At 43.3% G+C, this 23,493-nt stretch overlaps 1 protein-coding gene across 4 annotated transcripts in view; it reads right to left on the reverse strand.

Annotated features, from left to right (window-relative positions):
- Nucleotides 1–4,421: 4,421 nt before the first annotated feature.
- LOC111158931 (TNF alpha induced protein 8) overlaps nucleotides 4,422–23,493 on the reverse strand; it is a 114,316-nt gene continuing 95,244 nt past the window's right edge. For 2 of the 4 annotated variants that reach the window (XM_022521269.1, XM_022521268.1), the window contains exon 2: nucleotides 4,422–6,069. In XM_022521269.1, coding sequence (XP_022376977.1) covers nucleotides 5,504–6,069 — 566 coding nt within the window. In that variant the 3' untranslated portion in view covers nucleotides 4,422–5,503. Of the gene's footprint in view, nucleotides 6,070–7,787; nucleotides 7,807–14,551; nucleotides 14,858–23,493 lie in introns of those variants that run through there. The other 2 variants (XM_022521270.1, XM_022521271.1) reach the window with 2 other exon arrangements.

Below are 23,493 nucleotides of genomic sequence, written 5' to 3' on the forward strand. Positions count from 1 at the left end.
TCTGAGTTCTGTGAGTCCTCCTAGCAAATTACCAAACCTAAAAGTGGTCTTGAGGAGCATACACATAGCCTGTAGTTTGCTTTAACTAAGAGAATGACACAGAAATGACAGTGTGCCTGTTCTAGGCATTTCCCTTAAGAAGGACCAGAAGCAGGGCGCCTGGGTGGTTCAATTGGTTAAGCATCTGCCTTTGAATCAGGTCATGATTCCAGGGTCCTGCTCAGTGGGGAGTCTGCTTCTCCCTCTCCCTTTCCCTGCTGCCCTCCCCGCTTGTGCACACTGTCTCCCTCTCTGTCAAATAAGTAAATGAAATCTGAAACAAATAAAAATAAAAAAGGTCAAGAAACTTCTAGCCTCTGCTCTTTTGGATGCCCTGAAAAAGTAGTAAGTAGAGACTGGGGAAGGGGAGGGCTTGGCACAGTCAAATCTCCAGAAGATCCCAGTCCAAGCCACTGTCCGACTACAGCCACGTAAGAACCCAGTAAAGACAACAGGCCCATTACACCCAGTCAACCCACAGAATCATGGGAGAAAAAAAAAATGGTTGTTGTCTTAAACCACAAAATTTTGGGGTGGCTTGTTACGCAACAATAGAAAACTAAAGCCAGCAGGAATGAGAAAATAATTGAAGCGATCCAGAATTTAATTGGCTAAGAGATCAGACTTCAGTAACTGCCGGAAACCATTAGGTCCAACAACTCAACCCAAAAGAATTTTCCTAAATTGAAAGCAAAAAGCATTTGGAAAATTGCGACAGGCCATCGATAAATAATACCTCACAAAGGAACAGCCTTCAGGTTTCAAAGCTCACCATGTTTTAATTTTACTCTTAAAATGAGAATGTGAGGTAGTTGATCTTATTCAAAGTGTAGATAGGGTGGGAGAGGTCCCCGGAAGACATGCCCTCTGTGGTAACCTGCGGGGTTCTACCTGGCCACCCCCCAGGGAGTTCCAGGGAGGAAGAGATGCCAAACTCCTGACCCATGGGGTTTGAAAATACTATGGAATATTTCCACTCGTGGTTTTCAATGCAGGCTCAGTGAGTATTCTCAGCAAGCTAAAAATGAGACTCCTTAGTCAAGACAACACAAAGTCCGTATGATTAGAGAACAGCCATAACAGCGGCAATTTCACCATCAAATCCTATTCCAAGACACTCAATGTCTTACAAAAACGTATCATTGGCTTTGCAAGTATTTATCCATTAGTGAACACAAGTGATCTTAGAAAAGAGCCGTAACAGATGCTGAGCAGTCACTGAGATTGGTTGAGTGGAGAGTCTTGCTAGGCTCCTAACGGCCAATTTCTGGGAAAATTGAACCTCGATTTCTCATAAGACCTCAATCATCCCGGATCATGGTGGCAATCCTGATACACATACTCCGAATTTCCACTCCCATGCTTTGAATTTATGTCTCACATCAGGCAGGTTTAAATGACTGAGTTAATCCATCTGTAAGCTTTTCAATGTTAAAACCAAAGTATAGAGAAGAAGCACGTTGTCTTAGGGTGTTTTAGGAATCAAACCACATACTTTTAAAAATCACGAGTGCTTTTCTTGTATTAAGAACCGACCCCAAGTACCAAAAACAGACTCTTAGCTATGGAGAACGCACCGGGGCGGCGGGGGGTGGGGAGTGGGGACGAGGTAGGTGATGGGATTAAGGCGTGCCCTTGTCCTGATGGGCACTGAGTACTGTGTGGAACCGCTGAGTCCCTATATTGTGTACCTGAAACTAATAGAACACTGTATGTTAACTATACTGGAATTAAGAAAAAAAAAACACACAGAAGAAACCCCAAGGGCCTGATCAGCACCTCATCTCTGTGAGGCCAAAATCGTTATGTAACTGTTAGGGAGGCAGGCAGAGAATTTCTTCAGGCACCTATGAAGAAGAGGAGGGAGGGTCTTAATCCATGGCTGCCTCCTCAGACAAAGACCTCATGGAATTTTGGTGGACATACAGCACAACTGTCTGTACCTAAGAACATTTTCCAGAGCACAGATGTTTTTCTCTTAACGGTGAATGCTGGCTGTTTTGTCCCAATCCTTTTCAGTGCTTAGCAGATGGGACGTTTTTGGTGTCTTGTCCCCTATAACTTGGGGGCTGATGTTCACTGCTGGCTGGAAAACACATCTTTTACGAGACAGACATGAAAACTCATCTTTGGCAGCTTACACAAAAATGTTTCCATTTTGGGAAATTCCCTGTGATAAAAGTGTGTTTCTGGCCCTGGGCATACACATAAGTAGCCAAGAGAACACCTCAGTAAAAGAAAAAACAGATTTATGATCGCTTGCTGTGATAGTGATATGCGATTTTAAGCTCCTGAGGATCTTCCTGTTGTTTCATTCTGGAAAAAAGTTGACTCATTTTTCTGGGTAGTACCTCAGTGTTTTCATTAGGGGGTTTCTATAAAGACTTTATCTGAACCATCATAAGGAAAATTATTTCAGAGCTTGGATAAAAGTTCATCTCCCATAAACAGCACGGGCTGCTAAAACCCGCTTGGACTTTAACAAATTACAGAGAAGCTTTAGTCCCAGGAATGCAATCTATCAAGTAAAACGTGATTTTTTTCAAACACGACCAAGTTCAACTAGTTCAGATAACGCAGGTTTGGGAAAAGCAAGATTGACTAAAAATGTTCAAATATTCTTAATATACTAATTAGGTTAGTTTTTTTTTTTTTTAAAGATTTTATTTATTTATTTGACAGACAGAGATCACAAGCAGGCAGAGAGGCAGGCAGAGAGAGAAGAGGAAGCAGGCTCCCTGCTGAGCAGAGAGCCCGATGCGGGGCTCGATCCCAGGACTCTGAGATCATGACCTGAGCCGAAGGCAGCGGCTTAACCCACTGAGCCACCCAGGCGCCCCTAATTAGGTTAGTTTTATTAGAATATTTTAATTTTGGGGTGCCTGAGGGGCTCAGTTGGTTGAGTATCTGCCTTTGGCTCAGGTCATGGTCTAGGAGTCCTGGGATCGAGCCTTGCATCTGGCTCCTTGATGGGCAGGGAGTCTGCGTCTTGCTCTCCCACTGCCACTCCCTCTGCTTGCACTCTCTATCAAATAAATCTTTTTTTTTTTAAAGTACATTTTAATTTCCTAGCAATTACAGAGCACTTAACTGTTTACTACAAATATTTCATTAAATGCATAGATATATTCATCTGTCAATTATTATCTGTCCAGATCAGTATGCTAAATTATAATCAGGTGCTCTCATCAGAAATCTCAAGGATAAACTAAAATCTCAGTAAATATCCAACTGGTATGTACAGACCACAAAATACCATTTTAATCCTTTGCAGGGGGCAAAACACAATCAGAAATCTTAAGCCTTTCGTTGTTGTTGGTTTTGTTTTTGTTGTTTTTTTTTTTACATGGTGGGAAAACAGAATTTTCCAGATAATTGTGAATGAGACATTGTTCTATAAGACCAAAAAAAAAAAAAAAAAAAAAAAAGAAAGGAAAAAAAAACTTATTTCTGTACCAGTAAAGTTCCTAACACTGGTTCCTCTTTTGAACTCATTTTGAGTTGTAAATGGAAGGTCTAAGAATCAGAAAAACACAAAGCTATTTTAAAAGTGACTTGCTCAGTATTTCTAGCCTCTGAACCTGGCAAATAACAGTAAAGTGTCAAAGTAAAACCATACTTTTTCTGGGGAACACAATGGTGAAGGCCACTTCTCTCTTGGCCGTGGGTACATAAAGTGCCTTGCCCGTTTGGGGAAGGAGAGCCAGGTGGGAGAAGCAGGCTGCACGGATCATTATTTGAGAGAGAGAGCATTAGCAGGGGGCGGTGGGGGGGGCAGAGGCAGAGAGAGAAGCAGACTCCCCACTGAGCAGGGAGCCCCATGTAGGGCTTGATACCAGGACCCTGGAATCATGACCTGAGCCGAAGGCAGATGCTTAACAACTGAGCCAACCAGGCACCCCCTCATCAAAATTTGTCCCCAGGTTCCCTCTCTCTCTAGCTGGTCCTGTCCACAGCTATGAAGCTATGCTCTTGCTACAACATGTAAGAGTCACCTGCCCCCTCTGAGAAGTGAGAATGGTAATTTCAGTTTGGATTTTATATCAAACAGGGAGACACTCTGCCTCTCTCGGCTGCTAGTCTGAGACAAGGGTGGGTGGGTTAAAGCAGATCACAACCTCTGGAATTTTTAAGTTGTAGGCTCTTCCCTGGTGAACTCCTATTGTAATGTCAGTCTTCTGGGAGGCAGGCAAATACCAGGCAAAAGAGTATGTTAAGTCATGGAAATAGCGCCAATGCAAATATTTAGGGCTGGGATTTAAGTCTTTTGTTTCCTGATAGTTGGTCAGCAGGTTTTGGGTTTTTTTTTTTCCCCAATAAAATAAGATCTTTACTTTATCATTCACATGCATAAAATTATATAGAAATAACACACAAAATGCTTAGAATACAAATATTCTTTGGTTTACTCATCAAGATAGCAAATAACAAAATAGCAAAAACCTTATCAGTTAAATAAAAAAGTGACTTTCTTTATTTACCTATCAAACCTTATTCAATGTTGAAATGCATTTATTTTCATTCTCATGGCCCACAGCAATACGTTTTCTTCCTTTTTGGCCCTTTAAGCCCCCTACATTATTTGGATGAGCTCATGTCTAAAATAAAGATTGTTGTACTTAGTATTGCTGATTTTTACAAGAACCATCTAGATTTTTCCTTGTGTCTCTTACAGCTGAAACATATACTAAAAGTGGAGAGGCCACCAGCACATTTTTAAGAATTACCACATTTTCAAAGTATTACCATTGGTACTAAAAAACAGGACTCCAGTCCCGAAGTATATTTGTCTATTAGACATTAGTCACGACGTCAAATAGAGCTGGGTCCTACAATACTGACTTCTGAGAGGCAGTTTCCTGTTTTTCTGAGCGTTCGATCTGACCGCCTTCAATTCTTGAACGTCTTAATTCTTGATGAAGACCCAATTCTTAACTGTCAGTGACAAAATCTTTAACAAAGGAGCATTGAACAAAAGGGACTTGAAAATGAAATCATCTCAAAGGGAGCAAGTTGAGCAAGAGAGGGTTTTCGGCTTTTTAAGCAAGGTAGGAATACACAGTAAGGAATAATAGTGAATGAAAGTACATAACTCTCTACACATGAGAAATACCCAACGTGCTAAAGACACAACAACTGACCTAAAAATAAGCCAACACTTGCAGTTTGGAGCCATCCGCATTTTTCTTTGTACAACTCTCTATTTGCATCACATGACCAGAGACACCTTTCCCAAGATCTGCAAACTGTTAGGGAGGGAGCGTTTCACCAGAGTTTTTGGCAATCTGCTTTTCTTCAAATAAAACAAGCTGCATAAAACATTATTGACAACGTCGGATGCCTGAGCTGGGCACCAGTCTTTCGGAAACATAGGTCACCTTTAAAAAATTCATTTTTCCTTCATAAATCAGCAGTGCTCCGTTTTCAAAGAAATCACGAGCGGTCCCAGTCTTAATGCACACGATCAGATGTTCTCCTCGTCCAGCATTTTGTTGACACCATCGCAGAGTTTTTGTAAGTGGGGCTTAAAATTCCCAAAGGGGTTATATAAGGCCGCTAAGAAATCACAATCTGAGAAATGGTCAAAGACGTTATTAACCCGTCCGTGCGACTTGGCCGTGAGATGACGCTGGATGATCTGGTGAAGCATCTCTCTGCACTCGTTCAGGAGGCGGGATAACACGTTCCGGTCAAAGGTGTACTCCACCTGGTGGAAGCTGACCACGGTCATGGCCAGCTGGTGAACTTTCTTCTTGAATTTCTCCATCAGAGCCAGCTCGTCTTGGTTGAACTGGTTATTCCTGTAAAGGATGGCCAGCTTGATGACTGTCTTGATGAGGTTCTTAATGATCTTCTCTGCCTCCTTCTTGTTCTGGGTGTACTCCTTGGTCACTCGGTAGAGCTCGTCCAGCACCTCGCTGCTCGTGTCATCGATGAGGGTGGTGGCGATGGATTTGGACACCATCTTCCCCAAGATCTTCTTTTGTGCCTGCACGGCCAGGTTTTTGGAATTGAAGACATCTGTGGCCACTACAAAGAAGCAAATTAAAAAAAAAACAACAACAGATATTAAGGACGATGTTCCTTCTCACTTTTCCACTATATGGTTGCCTTCCATCTACTGACATCAGTTTCTGTTCAGAAAAGGCCTAAAACTTTACTACACTTCTGGGCATTTGGTTCTCCTTCCTTTCTTCCTTCCTTTTATTCCTTCTTTCTTTTCCTTTCTCTTTCTTTTTAAAAGATTTCATTTATGTATTTGACAGGAAGAGACACAGAGAGAGCACAAGCAGGAGGAGAGGCAGGCAGAGGGAAAAGCAGACTCCCCGCTGAGCAAGGAGCCCCATGCTGGACTTGATCCCAGGAATTAGGACCCGAGTGGAAGGCAGACGGTTAACCGACTGAGCCACCCAGGCATCCCAGGTTCTCATTTCTGAAAAGAACGGGTTCTTGAGCATCATCGTTAAGGTCTCCAGTAACTCAAGTATTTTATACCTTCTGTTATACATTCAATACTTTGTTTAGCAGTTGAAGGTGACAACCTTACCAAAGATAACTTTTTCTGATTATAAAAACGTCACGTCTCTCAAGGCAATGAAATATTATGCAGTTTCCCCCAGTTGAGTTTTATAAGAAACACATCAAAAATATAAAATCAACTCCACAACTGTCCTCTGGGCACCAGTCACCATGAAAACTTAAAGAAACCTGTTTAAATGTAAGAAGGATAAATAGAAAAGCCATATTAAGTAGCAAATTCAAGGAAGCAAATCAAAAGGAGAGCCCTGATTTTTTTTTTTTAAACTTCATTGCCATTCTTTTTTTTTTTTTTTAAGATTTTCTTTATTTATTTTTCAGAGAGGGAGCACAAGCAGGCAGAGTTTCAGGCAGAGGCAGAGAGAGAAGCAGGCTCCCTGCAGGACAACAAGGAGCCCAATGTGGGACTCGATTCCAGGACCCCAGGATCATGACCTGAGCCGAAGGCAGCAGCCCAACCAACTGAGCCACCCAGGCATCCCATGCTTTTTTTTTTTTTTTTAAAGATTTTATTTGTTTATTTGCCAGAGTGAGAGAAGGAGCACAAGCAGGGGGAGGAGGAGGCAGAAGGATAACCAGACTCCCTGCTGAGCAGGGAGCCCCAAGCAGGGCTCGATCCTAAGAACCCAAGATCATTGCTGGAGCTGAAGGCAGATGCTTAACCAACTGAACCACCCAGGCGTGCCCCAAGGAAATCCCTGCTTTAAACGTCAGCTGCAGAAAATCGAATTTCCTAAGACATTGGCCCGCCCCTTCCAGTTCAGCCTAACCAGCCCAGATTTCACCTCCCAGAAGTTAAGTCTTAGAAAAGAACAGTCATTCTTTGGAGAGCTCATTGTCTTTTGCTATTTCTGATGAATGGCTGTTGTTCGTTCCCTTGAAACATTTACATATTCTATGGAAATAGCCACACTTTCATGAGCTCATGAAATGTGCTCCATGAATAAGACACTGTGAAAAAGCTGAGGCTCAGAGTTGGCTTTTGGAATTACCATCACTTAATTTGACGGAGGTGTGAGATACACGTAATAATCGTTGCGCATATTAAGTACGAAACGCCATGTGATGCTCTTAGCTTACAGCTGGTCAGTGAAAATGCTCAATACATACTTACTCCTCAAACCAAGTTTAATTTTTTCCCTAAATATCCCCCCAGCACCCCCGACACTCTGTGCATACTACTCCACCAAAGTGTGAGCTTTCTTCCTCACCTTCTGGGTCCTCCAAGCTGGAGTTTTAGGGGTCTCTATCCCCACTCTGGGGCCCAGACCTGGATATTTGAAAGCAGTTGTTTAGTAATGAAAAATAAAAAAGACTAAAAGTACAGATAGGTAGGAATGAGTCAGGGCATTAGCGATACACAATTCTTTCTTTTTTTTTTTTTCAAGATTTTATATATTTATTTGACAGATCACAAGTAGGCAGAGAGGCAGACAGAGAGGAGGAAGCAGGCTCCCCGCTGAGCAGAGAGCCCGATGTGGGGCTCGATCCCAGGACCTTGGGATCATGACCTGAGCTGAAGGCAGAGGCTTTAACCTACTGAGCCACCCAGGCACCCCGACAATTATTTCTAGTTTGGACAGGCTAGCGGCAGAAAGCAAAAGGCAGCTGCTTCCCAATCCAGGTTAGGAGAGTGTCTAAGAAGAGAGACTCCCTCCAGGTGGGGCTGTCATGTTCAGTCCCACGCTCAGGCCAAAGTAGCTTGTGGGATACAACCCAGGTAATGCTAAGTGGTTCCTACGGACCAGAATGCCATTCATTAATATAGGGGCCACATGCCCTGAAGGAAAGGCTTCCCTGAACCATAACCTCTGTCCTCACAGATGTCGATATCTAAACATCTGAAACATGAACTGAAATTGCAGAAGAAGAACTGAAATATATTTTGAGAAAGAAAAGGAAAGCAAAAAAGCATGAGAAACGGCCAACGTGTGAAGGTTTCCAAGCTGTTTCAGATTTCCATTGGTTGCACCCAATTCTGTTCCTTAAAGGTCTGCAAAAGAGTGCATGGGTTAATCCACATTAAATCGTTTGTATCAAAATAAACGGACACACGTAGTTACTGTTACCACATTAAGACCAGGGACCGTCTTCCGCCGTAGAACTTAGGAGACAGATTTCAATAAATAAAACCGATTTATACAGGAAGGGATACCCCCCACATTTCAGATCCATGGGAAATAACAACGATCTCAGAAACTCACATAAAATTGGAAGGTTATTCTGTGTTGCAACTACTAGGGCCTGACACGGTCTCCCAACAACCCGTCTGGGATCTACTACAATGTCTATTCGATGGAAACACCGTACACTATGAAATCACCGGAACCAGCGGGAGAGCAGTAAAAATCCTCTGTGGTCCTCTCTCCAAGACCGGACTTGAAAGTCTGCACCTCTCTTAAGCTCCTTAGCTCATTGAACCTCAAAGTTCCATTTGCTTTCAAACATAAAGACAACGGGAAACGTTCTTTCATGTAGTATCCCTTGAACCTCCCACAAGAGAAAGTGCAAAAAGCAAGGCCACGGCCAGCAAGATTGCTCCCAATTTAGCAGGAATGGGTCTCAACCAGGACGGAGAAGCTGACTTCTGAGGCTTTCCCAGTTGTTGCCCCAGAGGAACTGCAGACCCTGCTCTAGAAACACAGCGGCCACTTCCTCCTTTCGTTCTCTTCTCTGGGTTATGTCCAGCTTGGTCATCTTTGAAAGGGAAGGTGAAGCTCTTTCTCCCCCTGCGCAGGGAAGGCATACATGCAGAGGATTTCTTTCCTAGCATTGGTGAAGGCTTCCTTGGAGCCAATGGGGCGTTGCAGCTGAAAACTGCTAGCCAGGGCTGTGCGGTCTGTGATCATGCAATATGATTTTTTTTTTCCCCTTGCAAATTAACTGCCTTTAGCCATTCCTGCTCAGGCTCATTTGTCAGCTCTGCACCCTCTACCAGATCCTTAAAGGCCTGGTGTATCTCAAGGCTAGTCCCGGATCACATTTTTCTCCTCTGCTCTACCTTACCCCCATGTGAGCTCTTCCATTCCCGTGGCTTCTGATGCCCCTCAGGTGCCAGAACTCCCACACTTAGAACTCACTCTGACCCCTTTCTGGGACTCATTTTGCAAATGCATTCAGGGTTTTCCTTTTTCTCAGCTGTTTTGCAGGCATTCCAAATGCACCATGTCTACGATGGAATCCTTGATTCTCCTGTGTCCCCAACGCAGTCCTCCATTCTGCCTTCACGAATAGCAGCCCTTCCAAGCATTTGCTCAAGAGGGGGGTCGGGGGAAGCCTGGCCATCCCCCAGTACACCATCCTCTCTCTCTTGCCCTGCCCAAGACCAAGAGCCTTCCATTCTCCCCTCCCCACTTCCCTCCATCTCCTCTCCACGGGTACCAGCCTAGTTCAAACCCCTTTCCAATCTCTTCTCACTGAGCAACCAGAGCCTTTCAAAATGTGGATTAGAAAAAGATGCTGACTTCCAGTCTTTGTGAACCAACGCACTTACACACTTCCTTGTTCCTGACATCCTCCTCATTTGCCTAAATTTTGATGGTCTGCCTCTCCTCCCTAGACAGTAAGCTCTCTGTGAGCCAAGATGATACATCTGTGCCCTGGGTCACCCTCTGGGCCCCCGTGTGGGCGCCTGCTCCATGGCACTTCTTACAGAAGAGGAAGCCCACTTCCCCTCTCCCTTTGCCCCACTTAAACGCTTCCCTATGAAAACTTGCTGGCCTGCAAAATGAGAGTTTTAGATATATATGTTGGAGTGGGGGAGGTTGTTTGTTTTAAAAGCTAGAGAAACAGGTATTTGTTTTACCTAGCTAGCTATATGGTTTTCTTCTCTCGCACTCAAGAAAGTGGTTTCTTTTACTGTTGTCATTCAGGTCTTTGTTTTTTGTGGTTTTTTGTTGTTGTTGTTGTTGTTTTTTAAAGAGGACAGACTCGTTGCACACAATGAGAAAACACTGGAGGGCAATAATACAAATATTTAGTATAAAAGCCAATGCAATGGTTTTGCCTTGCATCTGAGCCCTCTGGCTACAGTAGAAGATCAGACACAGGGTCCACCTGCTCCAAGCCCAGAGAGGTCTATGTTTAAACACGTAACAGAGGGACAGATGCAAGGTACATCCTGGGAAACCACAAAGAGGTGAAAATATGGTTTCAGTGTTTCATCAAGATGAATTCACTTGCGGCCCCTGGGTGGCTCAGCCAGTTAAGCATCTGCCTTTGGCTCAGGTCATGATCCCAGGGTCCTGGGATGGAGTTCTGGAATCATTTTGCAAATGCATTCAAAGTTTCCCTTTTCTTTGGCTGTTTTGCAGGCATTCCAAATGCACCATGTCTACAATGGAATCCTTGATTCCTTCGTGCCCCCCAAAGTGTTCCTTCTCCATTCTACCTTCATGAATAGCAGTCCTTCCAACCATCTGCTCAAGCAGGAGTCCTGGCCGTCCCCCACCACACCATCCTCTCTCTTGCCCTGCCCATGACCAAGAGCCTCCATTCTCCCTCTCCCCACTTCCCTCCATCTCCAAGGGTACCAGCCTAGTTCAAACCCTTTTCGGGCTCCCTGTTCAGTGGGGAGTCTGCTTCTCCCTCTCCCTCTGCCCCTCCTGTGCTCTCTCTCACTCTCTCGCTCTATCTCAAATAAAAAGATAAAATCTTATTTAAAAATCTTTAATAAAAAAAAGAATTCACTTGTGTTTGGAAATATGTACACCCTTGACTAAGGAAAAACGATGTCATATATCAAAAACATACCAAGGACTGCCACTGGCAAGAACGTTGTATAGAAAGAGATGTAAATGTTATTTTATGCCTACTTATCTTTGGGCCCTTCCTCTATATCTCTGTATCTCCTGTCTTGGTTTAACGAAATCATCCACATTTGCAACACTTGCTGTAGAGCAAATTGATATTCACGGAATTCCAGTTTTTAGCATCAACTAAATGCTGATAAACGCTGATGGTAAAAATACACTGACCCTTGTGTATAAGGGGAAGAAATGGGCTCACAAAACAAAACCAAAAACAAAAACAACCCCCCCAAAACCCCATAAGAACTTATCCTAAAATGAATTAATGAAAAACTATCGTTTGCTGAAATTAACAGTTCTCCAGAATATTATCGCAATTAAGACACTGCTTGTCCAGTGAAGCCCTCAAGTAACTTTCCTTACAACCTCACCAGCAAGTGAATAATTTCATCACCCATCAGATTTGTTATACTTGGAATTTTTTTTTTAAGATTTGATTTATTTATTTGACAGAGAGAGATCACAAGTAGGCAGAGAGGCAGGCAGAGAGAGTGAGAGGGAAGCAGGCTCCCCACCGAGCAGAGAGCCCGATGCGGGGCTCGATCCAAGGACCCCGAGATCACGACCCGAGCTGAAGGCAGTGGCTTAACCCACTGAGCCACCCAGGCGCCCCTATACTTGGAATTTCGAAGCAGTGCTGCAGATGTCCATGGATGCCATTGCTAATCCCCGCTTAGTTAAACCCTGATCCAGCGGGCCCAGTCTCAGGAAAGATGGAAAAGAAAACAATTTAGAGAGCATGTCTGGTTGTTGTGGGGTGTTAATAAAAGTTCTTTAAACAAATATATAAGACCTTAGCTCTCTCCTACCTGAGTAACTCCGAATCTAAATGCGGCTTAGTAAGAAACAGTGGGGATAAGGAAGTGGTCAGAGCAAAGTGTAAACAGTGTTCCAAGAAGTCAACAGGCTAAGAGTTGCCCTCCCTGCCTTGCGATCTGGTGAGCTCCAGTGGAGAAGCCAGGAGTCCTTGGAATGGCTGGCGAGGGGTCTGTGACACCAGATCTGCACACTCAGAATTCCCCAAGTGAGAAACTCATCAAGAGGAGAGAGAAGAAACAACGAACAAGAAAAAAAGAGAGGGAAAGTGCAGGGGAGGGGAAAGGGTGGCAGGCAGCAGAGGCAACAACCATGACAGCAAGGCGGGGGGGCCACCTTACCCAGAGAGGAGGAGACACATGCCAGACACCTGAACCCTCAAATCAGCCTTGGGTCACAAAGACGGAGGCCCTGACATAAAGAAACATTGTCTTAGGAGGATCAGCACACCTGGAGTCCTTCACCTAATACTAAAGGCAGATTCTGGTGTCTTTGTCTTTTCCTGTCCCCAAGTGGCTGAAGACCAAGAGTATGCATCGTCACAGGGACAAGCTAGAGCATTCACTTTGGGTCTCCTGCCACCTCCAGAAGAAGTACACCCTCACTTTAAAAGACAACATAATAGGGGTGCTTGGGGGCCTCAGTGGGTTGGGCGTCAGACTCTTGGATCTCAGCTCAGGTCTTGTTCTCAGGGTCTTGAGTTCAAGCCCTGCATTGGGCTCCATGCTGGGCAAAGGAAAAAAAAAAAAAAAAAGAGGCAACATAATAAAGAAAACACATGTTAGGGAAAATGGTGACTTTGAAATGGGCCGAGAAAGCGAAAAAGGAAAAAAAAAAATCACTGGGTGGCTTTTCAGTAGAGAACCAGGAATCATAAAGTATCCTGTCTATTCCAGATTCCTTTTACTGCTCTTCAAGGAGCGACTCCATAACTGTACAACTGTACATAACTGTACAACTCCATATTGTACAACCTACAAGTTGTACAGACTAGCAGTAATGCAAATGCCTCTTGTCCCTAGAGATACAAATCCATTTTTTCCACGGGACGTGTAAGTCAGTCTTCATTTTCTTGTTTGCCTGTGTCGTGCTTTGGATTCTCCTGAACCAATTATAAGATCTTACTGGTTCCTCATTAATTAGTGAGTTTGGTTAAATCTTTGGCATGCCCATTTTGTATTTTTGGGAGAGTCATGAGTTTACCTTCTTAAAAACAACTTTCAATGCATATTAGAATTTTTTCATCCATACCATTTAAAGTAGAAAAATTGCAGCATAAACCTTTAGCATACTAGTGAGAATTAATATACATTTCCTGAAGTAACTCATTCCACCAGGCGCCTGGAAAAGAAGGGTGTACTCATAAAAGTCCAAAGATTCTGTATCTAGTGGTTCCAGGAACTGCCATGCCACTCAGGGATACAGTTGAGACTCGGTTTCCCCAACTGTCAGATGAGAATAAATGATGCCCAGTTCTGGGAACTGCCCCAAAAGGACTGGACATAGACCACCTAGCAGGGGTCTCACCCAATGCCTGGCACAGAGTATACTTCTTCACAGTTTTGTTGGAAGAACTCAACAAACTAAACTTCGAATGCATTCTGATGCTTTCGAATACTGAATCACATTTGGTCAGAATTAATCAACTCCTTCTGGACAAAATATGCAGCTGAGAAATGCAAAAGACCAGATGGTTGTGTGAAAACAGAGACCTCACAGAGACCTCAGTTTAATAAGGAGTTACATTTCCTTTTCCATGATGACAATATATTAAAGCTTTCTCATGGAATTTCTCTTTTTTAAGGTGTTGAATCTCTTGTTCACAAGGACTCTGATAGGTAGTGTAAGGGTATTTTGTTCAAAACAAACTGACCAATGGAGAACAGAATCGAAGACAAGAGGAGAGAAAGCATCACTGCCCATGCAAAACTATGCAACTGGGAGAGATGCAGAGCAAATGGGCCCAAAGTAAAGTCAAGGCAAAACCCCACAACTAGCCAACAAGATTACCCCAAAGAGCACAGCATCTCCTGAGGAGTCTGTGAACCAGAGAACCAGCAACCCAAAGGCAGGGCAGAAAGCCAAGTAAGAGCAGCATGAAGTAGACAGAGGCTCAAGGTCAGGAGTCCCGAGCTGTAAATTTGAGTGCAATTTAATTCTTAGAACCTCGGTTTTCTCATCCGCTAAGTGGGACTTCATTTCAAGTCAGTATGGCTTGGAGGAGAGTTAATGAGTTAGGAATTTGAAAACATGCAGCCACAGGCTAGGATCATGACCACAGAACCTTGTTCCCTTATTTAATACCCACTGAAACGGAGAAGCAGGGATTCCAACCCAACCTAGACACTCACTGTGTTCTCTCTCCTCGTAGGTCCCGGTGTTCCCTGTTTTCCGAATTTGTAGACAAGAGAAATTACGTCCTAAAGAAAACACTCTGAAGCCTTTCCCTGTGTGATCTCGGGCTGTTTCTGCTGTTTGAATTCTGGAATCTCTTCATCGTGATTTTAGGATCAACTCCGCGTCCTTAACTCCTGTGGCTTCGCGGTGTGATGATTTTAAAATTGAAAGTGTAATTTCCTGAGTTTCAGCCCCTTTAACTTCATGTTAGACTTCATCTCTGCTCCTTTGCAGTCGACTTGCCAAAGGAATCATGCGATGCCTTGATTTTTTTCTTCATGGCATAAACTCTGACAAGATGTCTCTTCTGCCTCTAGCTTCACCCAGTACCAGGATTGGAAGAAAGGCTGGCGATATTTATATGAAGTAGACCCCAAAGAATGTCAGTCTTGTAAATATTAGTACAGATGATACAAGAATAGAAATGACTTTTGTGGTTACCCAAAGTCAGACTGAGAGGTTCACGGTCACGAGGACTCACTGGCTAGCCACTGAATTTTGAGTATTTATTCAATGATTCCCAGAACCACCCAGAATCTGCATTATCTTATTGAAGCTTCACAACAATCCCAAGAGGGAGGTTGTTATTGTCCCCATTTTACAGATAAGGCCATTGAGGTCCAGAGAAATTAAGTTACTTTCTCAAGGCCATACAGTCAGTAAGTGGGAGTGATGAGCTTGGACCTAGATATGTTCAACTTCACGCTATTCTCTCAAGAGTTACATTACACGACACGAGCTTTTAAAAAGAGGCTTCTTCTTGAAGGTATGGGAAAACCTTATATATTCGGCAAAGCAACATGAAAGGAAGGGAAAGAAAACAAAAGCAAGAGACTAGTTCTCCTCTGGTGAAGGAAACAGATTCCATATAAAGAAGATCAAACCAGCTGGGTCTAAAATAGCTTGTCTTTTCAGGGAAAACCCTGAGCAGTTTTTAAACATTTTAAAAGATAATGTTAGGAAACAAAAAAATATGCTTACACTGCTCAAAGGCCAGATGTAAATAGATAAAGCAAAAAGTCTCCCAGCTTTGCCCTCCAACAATACAGCCCGGACCCCAACTCCTGCTTCTCAGAGGTGAAAAGTGTTCTTAGATTTCTGGGACCCTTTCAGAGTTGGGCTTTTTCGTGCATAGATAAGAATACACATGAACAGATACTGAGCAGTATGAAGAAGTCTTACAGGCTTGCAATTCTTAAGAAACACAACTTAAAAAAAATTTTTTTTTCACGTTGGCTCCACACCCACCATGGAGCCCAATGCAGGGCTTGAACTCATGACCCTGAGATCAAGACCTGCACTGAGATCAAGAGTCTGATGCTTAACCGACTGAGCCACTCAGGCATCCCAAGAAATGCAACTTTTGAGTGAAGACAGACCAACTGTGTGAGTGTCCCTAGTTCCATGCGAGACTGATACAAAATGGTAGCTGCTAGGGGGACATGGCTGTTAACAGCACGATGAGTCCTTCCGTGAGCAATGAGAAGGTAGTGAGCGTGAAACACAGATCTTTATTTAATGGAGGTGAACAAATGTCATGATTAGGGCAATCACAGATTATCATGGAAATGGAATACCTCTGAAAAGAGGGCTATTAGTAATTACCCCACAACAACAGGCCTGTGACTATTCCAGGGAAGTCTAAGTGGTCACTGAAGATGATTTACGCACTGAAGACACTCAAATATTTAGGACCCGAGAAATTTCTTGGAACACCTCACGAAAGCAGTAGCCAGCTTATCTTTCAAATTACGTTAAAAACAAAACAAACCAAAACCCAAAAAACCTAGCTCTTTAAGAAGTTAAAAAAAAGTCTAATGGGGAACAATATTCTCTCTGGTGAAAGAAATCTGGGGGACAGTGTATATACTAAGGTACCCCTTAAGAGGCACAAAAAGCATTAATAACATTAAAGTCTGGAGGATTAGTAAAACAGTCAAGAAACACCATAAATTTATTTGCACAAGTTTTCCAAATGAATTACAGAAAGGTCTCATATTTGTGCAAATTTGTAGGTTAAGGTTGGTGAAAACTACTGGCTAACAAATTGACTTGTTATCCCTCTGGAATGAATTCACAATCGTCTTGTGCACATAGCAGAGGGCAAGACAGGTGGTTGGGCAAAGCCAGGCAACGTGAGCACAGACTCCAGAGCCATACTGTGTGGGATAGAAGTCTGGTTCTGCCACTGAGTGCAGTGTCCCTGGGACAAATTACCCAATGGTTCCATGCCTCAGTTTCCCCATGTGCAAATGAGGCCACCTAAGGTTTTTCCGAGGATTCGGTAAGAATGACCCATATAAAGAGAGAACATGAACCCAAAGACATGAGGCATTCCACAAAACTTCTGTTGAGTGTTTGTTATGTATCGGATACTGTGGTTTCAATGACAAATACCAGTATCGCCGCTCCCCAGGCCCTCAGGGTGCCGGGGTGGGGGGGTGGTGCAGAACCCACCATGACTAGGTTTATAACAGGAGCCTGTTAAACATGCAACAGTAGCAAAGAGAGGGAACATTCATTTTGCTGGATGCAATCATGGAGGGAAGCTAGGTTTGAAAAAGTTACCACAAAAGGAGATTGACCCAGGAGATTGACCTTGAAGGAAAAGAAGATTCTGCCTTCCAGAAGTAAACATGACCACATTCCAGAACTGACCTATAGAATCTCCCCCCCCCCCCCCCCCCCCCCCAGCTGGAGAGGGATCAACAATTCTGCCCAGGAGTAGCTGTATATCTCCGGTCAGGAGCCCAAAGATATGTGCAGACCCCATAGATTTTAGAAAAACTGGAAACACTGAGTATAACATGTTGTCTAGGCCAAGAGAACTCACAGCACAAAGATGCTCCATTTTCAAGAGGATTAGTGGCAGGGAGGGGACATCTACAGTGGGTATCTGGGTCAGGAATGTCAATGACACAGGCCACCTGCCTCAGAAGAATCTAGAAGCTTCTTAGAAGTACAAACTGCCCTCCCTACTGAATCAGAATCCCCAGGACTACAATCTAAGAAGCTGCATTTATGAGAGGCACCCTATGTAGTTTGGATGTATAAACACTGAAGTGTACTCCCAGAACGCTACACTTTAAAAGGTTCAGTCAGAGGGACCTGGGTGGCTCAGTGGGTTAAGCCTCTGCCTTTGGCTCATGATCTCAGGGTCCTGGGATCGAGGTCCGCATCCGGCTCTATGCTCAGCAGGGAGCCTGCACCACCCCCCACCACCCGCCTGCCTACTTGGGATCTCTCTCTCTCTATATATCAAGTAAATAAATAAAATCTTTAAATAAAGTAAAATATTCAGACAGACATACTTCGGTCACACAGGCATGCTCTAAGTAGACCCTGGATGGATTTAATTCCCTCTCAAAATATTTTTGCCAAAAAGTAGATGTGGGCTTGTGCACAGAATCCAAAGAAAATGTTTTAAGAATAGAGCTTATTGTAGTAAAGCCTCAGAGAATTTTAATGCTGTGTCCAAGAGAACAGAGAAGTTAGTCTCTCTTAAATGTTACTTAAACCAAAATTTGGACAGGTCCTAACTCTATCACTCATACAGGTTTGAAATAAAATAAAAAATGTCCTACAAGCATTTATGCAAAAGTGATTTTAGTGAACTGTTCTTCTTTTAAATTAAGTGAACACTTCCTTATTTATTATGTTGGATTAAGATAAGTGATGTTTCTCTTTCTCTCTCTCTTTTTTTTTAAGATTGTATTTATTCATTTGACAGAGAGATAGTGAGAGCAGGAACACAAGCAGGGAGAGTGGGGGAGGGGGAAGCAGGCTTCCCGTGGAGCAGGGAGCCCGAAGTGGGGCTCAATCCCAGGACGCTGGGATCATGACCAGAGCCAAAGGCAGACACTTAAATGACTGAGCCACCCAGGTGCCCTGGTGATGTTTCTCTTAAAGATTTTTCAATTAAGCTGGATTTATTTACACATTTCTCAAGGGCATGAAACCTTTCCACTATTGATAAAATCCCATCTTCTGCCAGAGTGTTGAGGAAAATCCTCTAAATAAGTTCTATTATTTTCTTTTATTTTTTTCTTAAAGATTTACTTATCCATTTTAGAGAGAGAGAGAGAGCATGAGAGAGAGCATTTATAAAGAGGCACCCTAAGTGGTTTGGGTGGGGCAGGGAGGAGAGGCAGAGAGAGAGAGAGAGAATATCTCAAGCAGACTCCCCGCGGAGTGCGTAGTACAGAGCACAACGTAGGGCTCAATCCCAGGACCCTGAGATCATGACCTGAGCCGAAACCAAGTTAGATGCTTAACCAACTGAGCCACCCTGGCACCTAAGCTCCATGTTTTCCCACCCTTTTCCAGCTCCACGTTTTCCCACCCTGCGAGGGGCTCTGGCTCCTGATGAATATTTACACACACGCAGTGCTTAGAAAATCAGTAACGGGTTTTAAAATCCAGCACATTAAAAAAAAAAAAAAAATCCAGCACACAAGAGTGCAGTTTCGTTACTGAATCAGACCCTAAAACAGGCATCAGTAGTCCATGTAGCCCTTCTGGTTTCATCAGGTGGCTCCTGGTTAAATACTACGGACAATCGGACAATAAAAGTACAGCTGACATTTGTGTAGCACTCCGAAGTTTGCAAAATATTTTCCCAGTAACACTTTTTGGGTTGATCAAACTGTTCTGGGTTAGTCCTCTTAGGACTTAACCCGGAGGCAACCAGGTGAGAGAGCCAAGATTCGGAAGTCAAGGGACATGTCCAAGGACATGGCAAAGTCAAGGTCCGCTGCTTCAGCCTCAGGCACACAAGCGCTCCATAAGCAAAGTGCATTTCAGATGGTTTTCATTGCTTATGAATTGTCCATCAAATGCCATGATGTGGCTGAGTCAGCTTTAGAATCCCACTTCTTTTTTTTTTTAATACTTTATTTTTATTTATTTGACAGACAGAGATCACAAGCAGGCGGGGGGGGGGGGAGCAGGCTCCCCTCTGAGCAGAAAGCCCGATGCGGGGTTCGATCGCAGGATCCTGAGATCATGACCTGAGCTGAAGGCAGAGGCTTAACCCTCTGAGCCACCCAGGCGCCCCTAGAATCCCACTTCTTAGAGCTTGTCTGCTTCCCAGGAGGAAGCAACTCCTTGAATGGGAAAAACAGAAGGAGCACAGGTCTTCCACAGTCGAGAACTCAGAAAAGCTAAGCATCTACCCTCCCCCTCTCCCTCCATCCCTGCTTGATAAAGTCCAGCTCAGCCTTTAAAGGCAGCCATGTCTACCATGAAGCTTTTCCAAATCCAGAGGCAGAAGGATCTCTCCAAATCTCCAAGAGAAGAAATCTCTCCTTCTTTTAATATGATTTTCTGCCTTGTGGTTGAGTTAAATTCCAATCTTATCATACTTGATTATGATTCCTGTCCACTGAGGGAGCATGTCTGTTCATCTTGGTGTTCAAATGTGCCCTCTGGCCGGCATGGAGTGACCTTTGTGGAATCCATCAATATTTTTTACAGCAATTCATGAAGATGTGTCAGTTAATCAATTTAATTTCACATATCTAATGCTTCACAAATAAGTTTACTTGTACTTCATGGACAAAAACAGCCCTACCAAGGAGACGTAAAATAGTTTTTTGTTTTAAAGGAGAGGAATCGGGGTGCCTGGGTGACTCAGTGGGTTAAGCCTCTGCCTTTGGCTCTGGTCATGATCCCAGGGTCCTGGGGTCAAGCCCCGTATCGGGCTCTCTGCTCTGCAGTGAGTCTGCTTCCCCCTCTCTCTCTGCCTGCCTCTCTGCCTACTTGTGATCTCTGTCAAAGAAATAAATTTAAAAATCTAAAAATAAATAAATAAATAAAGGAGAGGAATCTACATAAAAGACATGCATTTTCCTTTTCTGTCTCCCGCTTTTCTCCACTGTCCTTTGCCAAAACATACAGAATAACTAGCCACTTTGTTTGGAAAAGTGACCATATTTAGCTAACTCAATCCCTACAGCAAATGTTCTGGAATCTTCCATGCAAATATCCCAAACCCATCTGTTTGAGTATTTTAGGAGGAGTAACCTCTTGGCCTCAGCTCGGGCATCTCTCAAATATGCATTTTGGCACAACCTCCCAACATTCTTGTCCAAACTTCTCCCCCATAAATGTATTAAACGAGTTAACCTAGTGAAGCATTTTATAGCCAGTGTCTTAGAGGCTAGATCCCACTGACGGCAAGCCAAAGGTGAGATGAGATTCGCTGGGCCGGAAGGTAAAGCATCTCAGATCCACCGAAGCTCTGAAATTGTTGGATAAAACCCTGATAAAAACCCCAGAGGTTTCCAGAAGCAGTGCTGCTTACTCCTAGGTACTTCCGGCTTGACACTTAGCTTTCTGTGAAGTACTTTCTACTTTTCTTACTAACCTTTTCTCCTCTGCTCCTCTGTGTTTCTGATTTTCTTTGAACAATCATAAGATCTGACCAAAACAGGTTTACACACCCACACGGCAACATTGGTCTTGAGGTAAACCGTGGCTGCCGCCTTGAGAAGGAGACCACCCTTCCCAGTGTACCACAGGCCCTCCTAGGTGATCTCCACGTGTGTATATTCATCTCCCACGCTCTCCAGCCATTGGCGTGGACGACTCCTTCCTTACAGAAATAAATATGACTATACATCAGAGCCAACCTATACAACTCCTACTGCTTCTTCAGGAATTAAAAATTCTAGGCTTTGTTTTGTTTTTTAGTAATCTCTACACCCAACTTGGGACTTGAACTTCTGGCCCTGAGATCAAGAGTCTCACACTCTTCCAAATGAGTCAGCCAGATGATCCAAGAGGAGAGTTTGTATGTATGTATGTATGTATGTATGTATGTATGTATTAAAGATTTTATTTATTTATTTTACAGAGAGATATGCAGTGAGAGAGGGAAGACAAGCAGGGGGAGTGGGAGAGGGAGAAGCAGGCTTCCTGCTAAGCAGGAAGCCTGACATGGGGCTCGATCCCAGGACCCTGAGATCATGACTTGACCCAAAGGTAGATGCTCAACACTCCACGAATTAGAAATTCTGCCCAGCAGTGTACCTGAATGTCAGACAGTGAAGGATCTGTGTGCATCCTACAGATTTTACAAAGAATTTAAATAGAAATTATAGATAGGCAGTGAAGGTCCAAGGGGGGTTTGCTGGGGGAAATGGTGGGAAGGTTAAGAGCAATAATGACTTGTTTTCATAACACCTATTACGTAGTCCTTCACTTCAGGAAGCTATAATTGCACACCCAAATCTCCCCCTTTTATCTACAGAACGTGCTAACTGGGTCACAGACAGGTGGGGAATTTGCCACGTTTATCAGTGTCCTAGGAGAAAGCTGAACAGGGATTTTCCATACCAGTTTGGAGCTCTCCACAGATAGCAGACTTCTGGCAGAAAAGCCTTCTCCACTTATTGAGTCATTCATTCATTCATCACATTTTGTGGAGCACTTACAGGGTGCTCTTGGGGAAAGTGGGGAAAGTGGGGAAAGTGGGGAAAGCTCTCAAGAGGCACATATTTATACACATGTATAGAAGACCCAAGATACAAAATAACAAACATGTATCAAAACGTCAGGTTGTGACAGAAGCTAGAAGAAAACAAGGGTATGTCTGTGTGGGTGCATGCATATGTGTGTGTGTGTGTCTGTGTATGCACATGCGTGCAGTGGAGAGGAGTACCAGGGGAGGGTGTGGGGGGAAGCTATGCTATCTCGTCCAGGGTAGTCAGGCAAGTCCTTTCTGAGAAGGGTGATATTTAAGCAGAAATGTGAAGGAAGAAAGGGGGAGCCTTCTTGGGGATATCTTATCCAATCCCCTATGGTCCATCCCAAATATCACCCCTTCTCTTAAGGCTTTATTGACCAACACAATCAGAAATGTTCTCTCCAGTCTCTAACTCTCCCTGCAAACTGCTTTATGTCATATTTATTTGCTTCCATCTTCCATGAAAGTTAAACCCTTGGGATTGGCCATAATTTATTACTTATTCCTTGACATAATAAATGCTCAATTAATCTTTACGATGTATCTGCTGGCTTTAAAAATTCCCAGGTCCTTTTGGAAGGGGGTGGGAAGAAAGACAGGGGAGGCATGGGGGACAATATTGCCTTTTTTATAAGACATAAGCAAAATATGAGATATAAATCAATTATACTACTATTCATTAGGTATCATATCTCAAATACCCTCACTAAGAAACAAACACTGCAATGTCAACCTTTGGAAAAAGTTTATTCTAAAAGAGTCAGTTCAGGGCGCCTGGGTGGCTCAGTGGGTTAAGCCGCTGCCTTCAGCTCAGGTCATGATCTCAGGGTCCTGGGATCGAGTCCCGCATCGGGCTCTCTGCTCAGCCAAGAGCCTGCTTCCCTCTCTCTCTCTCTCTCTCTCTCTCTGTCTGCCTCTCTGCCTACTTGTGATCTCTGTCAAATAAATAAATAAAATATTTAAAAAATAAATAAATAAAAGAGTCAGTTCAGCTATCTTTAGTCAACTAAAGATAGGCATCTAAAACAATCATCTTCTGATAATATTTGGAACTGGTAAGGTTTATTAAACAACCCACATTCTGCAGCAATAGTAACATAAATCTGTTTCTAGGATGGATGTTGCTTCTTATGGTAAGAAAGGCCTATTTTTTAGAATAAATATAAAAGAAATTGGAAATTTTGAAAAGCATGAGCTCTCTTGCCTTTGCTAGTTTATTAAGGAAGAAAGAAAGAGTTGAAAATTAAGTCAGGATATAAACCTTTAAGTTCTCTATTTTACTCTTATTGAAATTGGCTAATTTAAAATTATATTTAGAATTAAAAATAATAAAGTTCTCTGAAAACCAAAGAGACAAATAGTTACATTAAAGTAATTATAATCCTTTGATGTTGATGACATATACTTGGTATATTAAACTCATTTTTC

Source organism: Enhydra lutris, unplaced genomic scaffold (genome assembly GCF_002288905.1).
Source record: "Enhydra lutris kenyoni isolate GAN:26980312 unplaced genomic scaffold, ASM228890v2 scaffoldscaffold64, whole genome shotgun sequence".
NCBI lineage: Eukaryota > Metazoa > Chordata > Mammalia > Carnivora > Mustelidae > Enhydra > Enhydra lutris.